This window comes from Melozone crissalis, unplaced genomic scaffold, assembly GCF_028551555.1.
Source record: "Melozone crissalis strain CALT ecotype California unplaced genomic scaffold, PUWL_Pcris_2 ptg000004l_1, whole genome shotgun sequence".
Classification (NCBI taxonomy): Eukaryota; Metazoa; Chordata; class Aves; order Passeriformes; family Passerellidae; genus Melozone; species Melozone crissalis.
The window spans coordinates 20,061,873-20,076,424 of NW_026535782.1; the positions used below are offsets into that span (position 1 = coordinate 20,061,873).

Sequence of the window (14,552 nt, forward strand, 5' to 3'; positions counted from 1 at the left end):
ACCTCCCCAGCCATAATTTCCAGAGTTCTTCAAGTTAAAATGTTTTTGTTTGGCCTTTTTTAAACTTCTTCCCCAGATGGCAATGTAACATTTCCTCCACAAATTCCTACTGATTTCTGCATTACCACAGAATTCAGAAGATTTGTAGCTAAAGTCTGGGTAACACACAATTTTAACAATTTTGGTATGCTGAAATGGATGCAAGAAACACAAATTCAAAATGCTAAAGATCATTCAAAGTGTGAGCCATGATATAAAAAAGCTCCTGATGAATACAATAGCACTTGGTTTGCTCTGTATCTCTAAGAAAAGATTTGGATGGAAAGGCAAGAAGTCTTTGCTTAGAGTTTCATTGCCCCCAAAGTTCATTATGGAGATGGATGATATAGCTCAGTTAAATTAGTTGCTACAACCTACTGGCAGAAAGCATATGCTTTGGTCTGCTGCACTGGCAAAAAAGGAGGCACGAGGGAATGGGTATGGCTGCTTAGTTTCACTCAAAGTCTGTTTTTTCTTTGGCTCCTAAAGAGTGAAGTTCAAATTAATAACAATTTTTGGAGGGGTTGTAAAAATGCCCAGAATCTGCCCCCTCAACGAGATGACCTTTAGAAAGTCCTCAAGTGGTAATGGCAGGAGTGTCATATAAGCCCAGGGAAAAGACAGTTTCTGTCCTTTTGTTTCAGAGAGGCAAAGTGGAGATAACCTTTGCTACCTTAGCAAGAGATTAAGGCAGGTAGTTTGGGAAGTATTTTGCAGATCATGAAGTTCTACCAGGGACCAGGAGAGCAGAGAGGGACTTGTTGCTGGGCTCACATAGGGCTGAAGAGGTGCAATTTGGAATGGCAAGTCAGAGTTTTCATCTGGTAGGATAGATTGCATCAGTTTCTATTTCTGATTTTCTGACTACATGATTTCCTTTCAATTTAAATCTTTATGGATCAACTATGGATCATCACAAATAGATCCTCAGTAGAGAATAAATTATTTGTGGCTGCATTACTACAAGTAACACAATTCCCATTTGAACTGTTTTCAATCCTGTTTTACTGCTGTATGAACAATCTGTTTCATAATCATGGATGTTTCCTGTAGATAGCCAGGGCATTGAGGCCCAAATCTCTATCTTATGAAGTCAGAAAACAACTTTCTTTCTTTTTTTTTTTTTTTTTACTCTAAGGAATCCAACCCAAAATGAATTTTCCTAAATGAACTGATTAGCTGGGTCATTCTGCTCTGCCTTTGCCAGTTCATGACACCCTTAAGCCAAAAGTAGCTAACACTCACAACCTCTTGAGGACCCTTTTGTCCTGGTCATGTGTTTGACACTAGAGATTACTGCCAAGTTTGGCTCACAGAATAAACCCTGCCAGCTCCAATTTGTGTCTCCATGTCACTCTGCCAGTCCTCGCCCAACAACGCAGACACAGGAGCAGTTTATTCCACTCTATAACTCTTTCTCTTGTGAGAACTAAATGATCAAAGTGAAATTGTAAGGACATTCTTTTGGCACCATCTTTAAAATTCCTCAGCATTATTTCACTGCAAGATTAAAAAGATTATCATGCACCACTTCTATCTTCAGTATTCACCATTTACATGAATGTGAACTGGGACTGGCTATGAAAATACATAAGCAGTTCTGTAGAATAAAAGAATGATCAAAATATTCTGATAATAATGCAAAACATGTTGGGATTTTCTTTTCATTCTACTAGGTTGTTTTTGTAGTTTCTTTTTCCTATAATAAATCTATACAGAACCAATAGATTACATTGTCTTTCATTCTTCTTATCTGTGCCACAAAGTATAAACTACTAATTTTTAAGCAAGAATCTAATTCTTTTTAGTGAACTGTGCCTTTCTCAAGTAGTAACAAAATCATGGAAAATAAAAAAAAAACCCCACCCAGATAACCAGAAAGCATGTCACAGTGCCAGCATCAACAACATAGTCATTCATTTCAGGACTGGGAACATTAGGGGTTTTTTTACTCAGAATTTATTTGTGTGAGAAAACAGAACCTAGGCTTTGATGAGAAAGGCTTTCATCTGATAATTGGATTTTTTCCATTTTTATGGGTCTCCACAGTGCTCCTAGGGACTCATATTTTTGAGTTAGTGACTCTCCCATATGGATTAAAAACCTTGGCTAGACTATAGTGTTGTGCCAAAGTCAACCCTCTCTCTTAATGAGATACTGCAATACCTGCTGGAAATCTAAGTGCAGTGAATTGAAAAATATATAGTTCAGATGAAAACTCAAAATATAAAGTAGAACAAGGGCACAAGATGTTCAAACAACAGCTCCCAAGAGCATTGATGGATAAATTTACTAAGAGAAAATTTTTATTTTATTTTTAAATTACTTTTTTTTTCCAAGAAATAAGAGAAGTTCTGAAAGGTGCACATTATAAGGATTTTTAAACATAAAAAGGGAAAGGAAAAAATTTACTCAAATGAATTTCTCATCATTTGAAAATGAGTTTTGATGGAAAAACAGTGGACCTGAACAAAACTCGCCACTGAGACTGCTAGTCAGTGCTACCCATGGGGTAGGCAGGGCAGGGCATGTGGAATGAGGACATACATCTGGAAAATGCAGCCCACTTCATTTTCCTAAGAGAAATAGCCGGAATACCTGTGTTCAAATATCTCCTGAGAGACTGAAACTACAAGTATCCATAGCCTGTAGTTTGCACTATAGTGCAACCTATAGTTTTCTTTTTAGGAGCGGGACTCATGTCAGAGGAAGGAAAATGAAAAAATCAGAAAGAAAACACTTGAGAGGCAAAAATATAAGTGTTTTGAACATTAAAGATGGTGGAAAATCACCATTGAACTTCTGAAGTTCTGATATTTCGTTCACTACATGATTAAAATATCTGAGATAGAGACAGTTAACATTTCTCTGAGACTTTTAATGAACACATCGAGGTACTGTTATTTGCAAAATCCAGCTCTACCAAATTCTTTATAGAGATGGCAACAAATATATCAGCAATGCAGAAATGTAGAATTTATACCTTTAAACTTCTACCAGAGATCAGATCAGATCTGGTGGTGTCAAATGGCACAATGACTCCATTGTAGTGCCTGAACAGAAGTCTGTGGCTTCCACCAGTTCTGGATATGGATGACTCTTTGCACACAATCTGAATACCTGTTTTCTTTGCAAATTAGTGCCTTTTGAGGAGCTTTGCTGCCAATACAGTAGTGAGTGACATGGGTGATTCCTTGAAGCATTTCTGTTTTCAGTTCCTTTCAAGTCTGCGTATTATGCTGTGTAACTAACTACAATCAAAGGAAACGGAAAAAAAACCCCAAAAATCCTACCATTAACCATTGGATTAAGTCAAAAGGGAAAACTTCACTTAGAGCTAATTGACTGAAAGTCTTAGGAAGTCAGTGAGTGTCTGTATCAATATCCTATCAATAGAATGGATTGTATCTTGGATATTCTTACCCCGGATAAGGACATTCACCTGAGTTACAGATTTGCTCTAACAGGAAACTTTTTGTGGGGTAGAATTATTAACTACTAATTGAAGGGAGAGAGGAAAAAAAACCAGCAAGAAAAATCTACCAGCTGTAATTATAGTAAGACCTTCATACAAACCCTTCCCATTCCTGCTCTGGTACTATCTTCACCCACCTTCTTCCTCTTCCTAACAGATAGAGACCTGTACTTGTCAGCTGAGCTGGGGCACCAACTTTTCCCATTATAAGGAACAACAATATTTGGTTCTTGCCCTTATCTGTTCTAATTATACAGAGAATAGAAATCATTGAATATGCAGTCATTTCAGCATAAATTAACCCGAAGCATTACTATTCACCGTACAGCAGAATTTCTCACTATGTGATCAGTATTTAGTTAAAATCAATATTTCTTTGACTACAATTTAAAGACCATTAAAACTCCACAATTTTATAGCTTTTCTACTGAAATTTCAGACTGCTAGCACTCAGAGAACTGAAATGTGATGAAACACAGTATAATGTAGACAGCTTACATGTCACCAGATGTAAGTGTCACAGAGTCCCTGCAGATCCATTCTCACCTGAAAGAGCCTTGCTGATATTCCTTCCATATTCCTCTGATCAGATTGCAGACACTGAAAGGAAATAAATAGCTACCTGCATATAACACCCACAAACCAGCAAACAAATGGCATTTGAAATAAAGATATGCAGATTTATTTTTACAGCAAAGGGAAATATTTGAATTTCAACCTAAAGGGATACTAAGGAATATAATAATAATTGGTTCTCTGTCAATAAATCTCATGCTAGAGCAAATGGGTCTGAATGCCAAATGAAAGTGTCTCTCTTAGCACCCACTTTTATTTAGAGTATGTATATGTGTGTGTATGGGGTGTGTGTAGGTGTCCAGTTAACTGCTTAAACATCAGGAAATGCATGGAAAATCAAATCCCATGGTGTGAAGCCAAAAAACCTGAACTGCTGTTATGCTGCTGATACCTGAAATCCACAACGGAATTTGAAACTGAAGTAGGGGTTCAATGTCACGAGCACACCAATTTTTATTTTTTTTAATTATATTAAACTGCTTGGCATTTTATAAATGTACATAAAGAGTTAATTTAAACCAAGTGCTAGTAAGAGCTGGCAAAAGCTTTTTCTGACTTTGTGCTGCCTTCTCAAGATTTGTGATTGTCCCTCAATCACACAGAATGATGAACAATTCATGGTTCAATCTGAAAACATATTCAAGTTTAATTAGATCAGGTTTCTTTTTAATTACGTTTCAATTTCTTGAACCAGTTAGTAATAAAATTTTACTTCTTAGAAATCCAGAATCACAGATGGGGAAGTACTTTAGAACACAAAATATCTAAGATACTTTTATGTATATTTGTCAGTCTTTACAGGAATTCATTGTTATAAGACAGTGGCAATTGAAGCACTGAGTCAGGCTTGCACAACACAGAAACTTCCTGAATATGCTACAGAACTGCAGAGAAATATATTTTTACAACAAAAAACAATTTTTCATCTTCCTTATCCACAAAATAAGGGATGATGGTAAAATATCACTATGTCTTGTGAACAGAGGGAATGTAACAAAACAACAAGAAGCCCTCAGCATTTATGCAGAAGTACTGTTCTCCTCAGGGTCTCTGTCTGCGAGGTGAATGCTGCCCGTGAACACGGATTCCTCTTGAGCCGAGGTATTCTCCAGCTGCTTGCTTGCGCAATGTGGAATCTGGCCACAGAAATACATGTAAATCCATGGGTTGGCACAACTATTTAGATTGCCAAGGAGCATTATAATGGTGAATGCTGAACCTAGAAGAAAGCAGTTAAAGGAATGAGAGACTAAATAAAGCACTCTTATAAATATAAGTCACATTTTCACAGTCTGCTGCTTTCTGCTGCATCTATTATTATGCCAAAACCAATCTAATATTAGGAAATTCCCATATCAATGCAATTTGCAATTACTGAAGGCATAAAGCACACTTCATTGCATGCATTCAGAGTTAAATAGTTTCATATAGCTCTTTTTTGAGGTAGTTGCATTAATTTTAAAAGTAATTACTAAGCTGTTAAACAGATACAAATAAATACAGGTATATATTTTGACATAAATGTATGTAGAATAAGACTCAAATTCACACTGACAGGAGGAATTCTTAAAACAAAGTTCAGAAACTACTGTTTTTATCAGGCAGGACTATTATATTTTTATCTCTTTTTTTCCCTCTTTATTTAGACTAGGTGATTTTAAAGTCACATATAGAGTCAGCCTTTCACAAAGAGGCAATAGCATAAATTTGACAAGCCCATTCTTGTTTACAACATGGTGTTTGATAACTCTCTCAGGCTTGCTTTTTTGCTTTATAAACAGATGGTTGACAACTTTTGGCTGCTTCATAGTTTACTACAGAGATTTCATCAATGATTTCAATAGTAAAAAAAATCAGATGTCTTATAACTCCACTGTTCTACCCAGTAAATAAGAAACAATTTTATTACTTTGAATAGTCAATTGCTTCTTTTCACCTCAAGAACCCAAAATACTGCTATTATACCTAAAACCTCTAAAAGTCTGAGGCTTTGCTGAAGCACATGATACTTTTCCCCATGCTGTTCATGAATCTTTAAATTGTTAATCACTCCAGACACACACACAAAGCAGACGCATGATGTTTTGATCACATAACACAAGAAGCTCCCTGTGCCTAATTAAATATAGGAGATAATCAATCCAGGTATTTCTTTTTAATCCTCCTCAAATGACCACACATAACCTTTACACAAAAGCAAAATGCAAGCATAAAGCACTCGACAGCAGTGTGCCAGCCTGCTCCGCAGCTGTGGCTGAGGAGGGAGAGCATCTTACCTTCGGTCAGGATGCTGGGGAACCACACAGACCACAGCTGGGCAATGAAGAAAGGTGACCAACACAGAACATAGGCAACAACTGTCACCACTGTCATTTTTACTGTCTTGATCATAGCCTTTGAAATACAGTTCACACTGCTTGCTCGGGATGGCAGGACTTGATTCTGATTTGTTGCTTCACATTCATTCTGTTTTTTCACGTTTATATTTCTTCTGATTATTTTGCAAATCTTGACCTGGCATGTGATAAGGATTGCTGAGGGAATGAAGAATATAACTACAAAAATCCAAGTCACATATGCCCTCGGCCCCCAGGGCTGAATAAATTCACCCCAACATTCAAAGACACCTGGAGATATTTCAGTCTTAGAAAAGATAAATACCTGTGGTAGGCTAAGAATCAGTGCTATAGACCAGCTGCTGCAAATGGGGATGTTCCAGAGAGCTCTCTTCTTTTGGAAAGTGACCATGGGGTAGCAAACAGCTTGATATCTGTCCACTGTCATGACCACTATCATATATGTAGAGGCAAACATGCCCAGCAATTGTAGATACTTGATAATTCTGCACAAGAAATCTGGCCCTATGAAAACATCTGTAATATCCCAAATGAGCTGAGGCAGCACTTGGAAAAAGGCTACCACTAAGTCAGCAATGCTGAGGTGAAGCATGAACACATACATCCTAGACAGCTTCTTTCTTCTTCGCCACAGCACCAGTATGAGAATGAAATTGCCCACAGACGCTGTCAGAAATATGACCCCCAGCACAGCAATCTCTACTTGAGCTAATTGCTCATCTCTTTCTGGTCTTCCAATAGGATCTGATTGATTTGTCAAACTCAGGAATCTGTGAGGAGGAGGACTCTCGGTCTGATGTGTGTTATCCTGCACAGGAAATGAAAAATTCTTCATGATGCACAGAAGCTACTCACGGTAGCTGCCACTTGCCACTGAGGTTGACAGCAGTGAAGCACTGGCTGGCAAACAGACCAGCCTGGGTTCCAGTTTCAGGGTATCTTCGAGCAAATCTTCCTGCTCATGCGAACTAAAGCAGTGGGACTTGGATCGTGGTAAGATTCTGCCTCTTGCTGGCATGCCACAAGGCTTTATATAGGCTCCAGCAGACAGAGCCTTATGTAACTGAAGAGCCCTCGGGTAGGCTGCAGGGACAGCAGCCAATGGCAGAGCGAGCCACACAATTGGGGGGAAGATATAAATAAAAGGCAAACTTCAGAGGCTCAATGTGATTCAATTACTCACTTCAGTCAAAACCCGAACTTGTAAATAGCTGTGGCCAGACTCGCACTCAAATGCCCTTACTCGGGAGAGTTCTTGCAAAAATCTGTCTACGCAAACCAGAGGAGCACACTTTAGGAGAAGTGGGAGGAAGGCTTATACGTAGATAAAATTGGATCCCTGAGCACATCATAACAGCAATCTCCAGGCTCCTGGGGCATGACCACATCCTAAATGCAGCACAGAGAAAGAAATGCATTTTTCCATAGCCCTTTTTTCCTTCTCTCTTTTGGAGTCACCTGGTTCTAAAATAAAAAGAAAAATATTTGTAGTGCCCTAAAATTAATATTTTTATTTCAAAACATGGTCAAGACTTAGAGTTTTTTCTCAGCAAAATGAAAAATAACACATGTGAAATAAATTACTTGTATTGGGACTGTGAGTCTACTGAGAATTTAAAAAAAAAAAAAGTGAAAATTCAGTGGCAAATCCAACTAAGGAAAAGGTCTCTATGATGAAACAATACAAAAAGGTCTCTATTCTATTATAGTGCTAAAGTCTGTGAGATCATTTTTCAGTATCTAAACCTTTTCATTTTTGTAAATGTAAATTGTATCATGAACACAGGAAATTCATTGTTCCTCAACATTCCCATATGATTTTGCATTAAGCTTGTGGCAGATAAGAATAGAAAATTTAAACTGATTTATTTTTTTTATCTTTCAGCCTGCCCTCTTAATCACAAAAGAGAGAGATTAAATAAAATTGATCAGTTTAATAGAAAAATAACAGATATTTGTATGCAATCTTACTTGAAGCTAGGGCACCCACATCCTTCTGGTTACAGTCAGGACACTGGTAGTTTGAAGTCTTTCTGAGCAGGAAACCAGAAAGGTGAAAAGCAATATCCATGCTGCATATATAGTACATAATTCTAAACCTAGGCTGATTAATCACTGTGATCACAACTGTTTTAGAAGACCAGCTCAGGAAGCTCACAGACAGACTACCACTTCTATGCCACTAAGGGTTTTCATGTACCAACAAACATGAAGGGCAAAATTCATAAACAGCATGCTGAGGTAGACTACAAAAGTTTGGAAAACCTACATGACCTGTTCGCTCTCCCTCTTTCCCCCTTATCTGCCACCAGGCAATGGATTTTAATAGCTCATGAAAGGGTAAGACTGTGAGAACAGACAACAGAGAAGCTGAACAATCTCAGGAAGCTTTTCCACTGACAGCAGCTGTAAGTATCCATTATCTAGACTTGGCTGAACACTGCTGCAGCTGCCTGAGTCTACAAAAGCTTTTCTCTAAGACTGTGTTGCAAAGAGTAAGAATCACAACTTAATCTAATATACCTGATTTTTTTCCCTAGATTAAGGCCTATTTGTAGGAAACTTGGATTCCTGAAGTTGTTTCCTTTTAGTTTTCCCTCTCAGTTTGGAATCTAGCTCAATTAGCGGGAAATAGGCTTAGCAAGATCATAAGGGAAAAAATGGGTTTGCCTTAACCCTCACTCTCCCTTCACCCAGCAACTTGCAGAAGAGTAACTGAATTGACCACAAACAATAAACCCCTGGAAATGCTGCTGACAGCAAAAAACTATGCTGGAGAGCAGCTGGGCTGATCTCTATCCTTCAAGGGAGACTAAGGTGTGTGCTTCAAAATCATTTACCTTGACCATCTTCACTCCATAACTTAACAAAAAGGCAAGTGGGATCTTTATTCTTCCAGCAAGATATGATGTAAACACATCCATCTCGGCAGAGCTAGGATTAAGTGGGTTGAGACAGGAACATGTTGAAGAGAATTTTAAGTTTGGGGTCAGGCATGGAAGATAAACATAAATTTATATTTCATTATTATATTTCAATATCAAGAAATTATATGCAAGAAGCCCAGTATATGCAACCAAAGTCAATTCTGGGATAGTGTTGGAAGACTAACCAGAATATCATAGTTATTTATATGATTTTTCACAACACATAAGGTATGGATAGACATATTTCAGGCAAATGTGTTTTATCAGCTATGCCTAGAATGGTCCAACAAGATCCCTGGGAACACACAACTCTTCCTCGGTCTACACATGCACACAGCACACAGTGTCTGGGCAACAGCCCAGGTGCTGGATCCAGATGTGGACACAGGCTAAAGGGCAAGCACACTGTGAAACAAGTAACCTTCTCTATGTTTATTAAAAGGGTGGTGGCCCTCCTTGTAAAAATTGTCCTAGTGATGTAAGACTCTATTCCATCTTGAATATAATCAGTACAATATATGTTAATGGTTTCATAGCTTTATGATTGTTCCCTTTCCATATTTTCCATCCCTGCAAGCAGATAGTCAGGATAATGTTAAATTGAAATTTAATCCACTCTGGGAATATAACTTGCTGAAAAAAGAAAATTAAGATAATCGGTGAAAATGGTTAAGCAGTCTTAGCTGTTCTTTTATGCCAATATTTTCCTCCCATTGCCCAGCTTTGCTTCATTGCAAACTGTATCTGTCCAAGTTAAATTCTTTTTCTAAATTATTTTAATTAACTTCTACTGAACTTCTCAGGGTGGACTGTCATCTAATGTTTGTTAGCTAGAGATTCAGCTCACAGATTAGGACTCCAACTTCGCTATTTGATCTGAATTTCAGAATCACACAGCTGCTCAAGGCAGGGACAACACTGAATTCAGACCACTTTACCCAGGGTTTGTCCAGTCAGGTCTTGAAGACCACCAAGAGCTTAGAACTCCAAACCTCCCTGGGTAACTGGTTACAAATTCTTATTTCCATTGTGAAAAAGCTTTCCTTATGTGTCACCAGACCCTCCCCTTATTCAGGCCACCTTCTCTCATTCTTCTGGCATGACTTAAGTAAAAACCTGGCTTGGACCTCTTGCCAGCATCCTCCTAGGCACTGCATGGGCACTGTTAGCACCTCTAAAGCTGTCTCTCTTCCAGGCAGACCAAGCTACACTGAGAGTATTGTGGAAAATGTTGTATTCAGGGAGTTAGTGATCTTGAACAGTACATGTCTGTTCTACTGAGCCTTGTACTTAAAGCCTGTGCTGACAGTGGTGAATATTTTGAATTAGATGACATCCCAGCCTGATTGTTTGCCACACAAAAGAAAAGGCTCCACGTTGTGGGAAGAATGTGGAACCCCTCCACAGACGGCATCTGTGCAGGGGAAGATCCATGTAATGTCTCTCAGATACTGCACAAAAACAGAGTTCCCAGCATTGGAAGGGACCTAAGATTTCCTCACTACCCATATTTCAGGGGTTTACCCTACCTTAAGGAAACAGCTATTTTACTATCCTCTTTATTGTTGCACCCCCTGGTGCAGAGTACAAGCCCAGCTCACTCAGCCTCCCCCACTAGGCTACATCTTCCAGCCCTCTGATCATCTTCACAGTGCAATGCTGAGCTCACTCATGCTCATCAACACCTCTCCTGGGCAGGAGCTCCAGAGGAACTATTCCACATGTGGTGAGTGGGGTGTGCTGAGCTGGTGGGGAGCAAACACTTCCCCTGACCTATGAATTCCACGTGACCTGTGTGTGTGTCAAGTACCATCACAATCTTTGCCTTCCAAAAACTGCATGAATTGCAGTGCATTGCAGACTACTTTTGCCAAGTCAGGTGAGGAATATATGTGGAAGCAGGAATATATGCATTTTAGGGTTAAATGCCTTCAACCAGTTTCTAAAACTCAGAAACTGTTTAATTTTTGACAGACATTACTTATTAAATACAACTTGTGAAGGAAGAGGTCTGCAGTCTTTTACTTTGGAATGGATAAGCAAGTTCTAAAATGTTCCTATTTACGAAAAGATCAAGTGGGAAATATTGCGGTCTGCTTTTGATGTAAGAAACCCAGGTCTGCCTCTTTTCTCAGTAAGATTCTGCAGATGTGAAGAGCTAGTAGACTATCATTAGTGCACTTGACAAGTCATGAAAACCAACTAACTAAGAAAAACAAACCTTTGCATGATTTGCTACATATTTAGAGAATCTTAGAGAAATCAAAAAATATTTCCTTACTGCTGATGTGATTCTGTTTACTTTCAAACATTAAAATGTACAAAGAGCTTCCATAGGCCTTATAGGGAGAAAAGGGCTAGACTGTGCAGTAAAAGACTCAATTACCAAGAAGATGATAGGAACATTTACTTCTTAATACTTTTTTACATAAAATACTTACTTAGTAGTATATTCTGGGGTAGATAAAATGAGTCGCTATAGCATTGCATTGAAATTGCCCTATTGTTAGAGACTACATTTGAGGAGATGTATTAAGTAATGTAAATACATATCAGTAGCATAAAATTTTATGAGAACTGCTTCTGGAAGTAGTGCAATGGATAGCAAATGGATTCTTTCCTACAGGATATTAGTAACAGTTACACATTAATGCTGTTCAATACTTAGCCTGTAGCACAGATGCATTTACAGCAAGGTAGGTCCCTATTTTTCACTAATGTAATTCTGCTTATTTCCAGAACACGATGGATAAACTACTGTGCTGTAAGTCTTTTTTACTGAACTAAAATTATGTACACCTTAGTGATGCTGTACAATCTCCTACAGTTCTGGATTCTTTAAAAAAAAATCCCACCATTAGCATAGTAGTTATACTAATATACAAGGTTCTTTGGACCCAGCTTAACAGTACACCTCAACCTTATATAATTAAAAAGTTGCATCTAAAGGCAATGTGCCTAGAGAAGACAGAGACAAATACATCACAGACATTATTACAGACAGCATATAATGAGTCATGCAGTGTAGGCAGCTACCAATGCCATTGTCACCACAAGGAGACACAAAATGACAAATAGCATCAATAACTTTATTCCTCAGAAAGAGTTAAGCTTTGATTCAGACAAAATCATTTCTGGTCAGGAAGGAGAGCTCTTAGTGAAGCCAAAAGATTATAGAAAATGTCAGGACAACCCGAAATCTCATCCATTTCCAGTCAAGATGAACTAGACACCACCCTTAACTTTTCCAATCAATATCATAATGAATACAGGACAATATTTTGTCCTGCTAGCGCTGTTTATACACCAGAAGGGAACTGTGCACATCTGTGTTTGGTGTACATGTGTTATGTGCGTGTAAACACTGCTGTCCTGCTCACACGTGACCTGGATGTCTGCCACTTTATAAGAAACTCTGTTCATTTCCCAAATGAGTAAATTTACTGTGTATTTAAAGGAAGAGGGTATTGCTTCAGTAAGACTAAAGGCTACATCAAATCAGATGCAGGTCTATACAGCCTTAGAATGTAGGACTGCAACACATCAAACATCTATACTTACTGTTAGGCAATATTTTGGAACAAGACCTTTCTAAATTGAGTGCATCCTCCAGTAGGAATTAGCTACAGGAATGAAAGCCAGAGGGGAAAAAAATGCGTATGGGCCCCCTGTGACTTGTAACTAGGCACATCCCAGATACTCACCACAAACCAGCACCACTAACTACGCAGAGTACTACGTGCCTCTTTTTAATCCCTAGGGAGATTACATCTGAAACAATAACTTTTAAACCTGTTTTAGTAAGAACTTTATTATTTGCTATTGCTGACCTCATTCACTAGGTAAGTTTCTGATTTTACAGCTGTAAGTGACAGCAGTGAGTGAGGGTGCTACTGGGTCCAAAGCCTGGAACCAGTTTGCTTAATTCATGTTCTTATTATGGTGCTAGAATTATCTTCCACAATTTGTAAGCCATTCTCTAAGTAATGCTTCTTTCCTATTGCTGCTGTAAAGTGTCATGCAACTTTAATAAAGTGTTTGCCCATAGAGTACAGAGCTTTTACTCTTTCTCGTACAACTTCCATCAGGCTATTTTAAGACAGAAATAAATAATTATAAATCAGTTACACAGGCTTCTGTCAAAAACTGTCTTTTTCATTTTCAGCATTCCAGACAGTCTGGGTTCTCTATTAGGGTGTTAAATGGCCTGATAGCTCACCTGCCACCAGGGCCGTGGAAAGCAACTGACAGAAAATCAGCTTCACCAAGGCTAGTCAGAGCGAAGAAAAATGGAGAAATATGTGTAACTTTAGGAGAAGGAACTATGATGAACTGGTTTTGATAAAGAATAACAATGCACTTTTTCCACAAATATGAAATTAAAAACATAGCTTTTTGTTAAAGGAAAAAATGCTAAGATGGTACCTAGTACAATACAGAGAGGTCCAGAGCAAAGATCAGCCACATCAATAATTTAATTAAAAGACAATGTAAATAAAAATGACAGTCAGTGTCTCCAGAAATACTCAGCAAGCAGTTGCAAACACTATGGACAGTGAATTAACACCAGCAGACCTAAAGAGATCCTGCATTTTGATCTCCTTCCATTTACACAAAAAAACCTTGGGTGACACTGTGGAGGGATAGAATGTAAGAGATTAGTGCAGAAGGCAGTCTCACACCTGAGGAGCTGCAGCCGCACTAATCACCAAAAATTAGGAACAGGCCTGCCCTTAACAGGCCACAGCTGTGTCCAATAAGAAGAGTGTTACAAACGAGTGGGTTAGCTGAGTGAGGAGAGAGATGGAGTTTGTTGGTTGTGCTGTGAGGAAGAAGGGGTCAGTGCTGCAAGGAGATGTCCATGAGAAATCACCAAGAAGGTATGGAATGTTTGCAATAAGATGGCAACATAACACTTGCACAATCACACACTCAACCAGATGCTGCGGTAACAAAATTCACATCTGTCACTTTCTGAGTGATGAAAGGTGACAGAATCACTCTTATGATAATCACAGGGGGCTGAAGAGGAATTTATAGTATGACCTCCAACACAAGTCTGAATTTTAAATTCTAAGTAATCAACTACATTATTCATATCTAGTTTATAATTATTTGATTGGCATACTCTTGTTTTGGGCAGATAGATTTCTAGAATGCACAAAAGGGCAGAGACCA

At 38.4% G+C, this 14,552-nt stretch overlaps 1 protein-coding gene across 2 annotated transcripts; it reads right to left on the minus strand.

Moving 5' to 3' along the window:
* Nucleotides 1-4,910: 4,910 nt before the first annotated feature.
* LOC128936593 (arg8-vasotocin receptor-like) lies at nucleotides 4,911-7,439 on the minus strand. Of its 2 annotated transcripts, XM_054275661.1 has the most exons (3): nucleotides 6,752-7,439; nucleotides 6,367-6,604; nucleotides 4,911-5,309 (listed from the first exon to the last, which is right to left on the minus strand). In XM_054275661.1, the coding sequence occupies exons 1-3, from the start codon at nucleotides 7,280-7,282 to the stop codon at nucleotides 5,110-5,112; spliced, it is 969 nt and encodes a 322-aa protein (XP_054131636.1). In that variant the 5' UTR covers nucleotides 7,283-7,439; the 3' UTR covers nucleotides 4,911-5,109. The 2 variants fall into 2 exon arrangements, with proteins under 2 accessions (XP_054131636.1, XP_054131626.1); XM_054275651.1 differs by having other exon boundaries at nucleotides 6,367-7,439.
* Nucleotides 7,440-14,552: the final 7,113 nt, after the last annotated feature.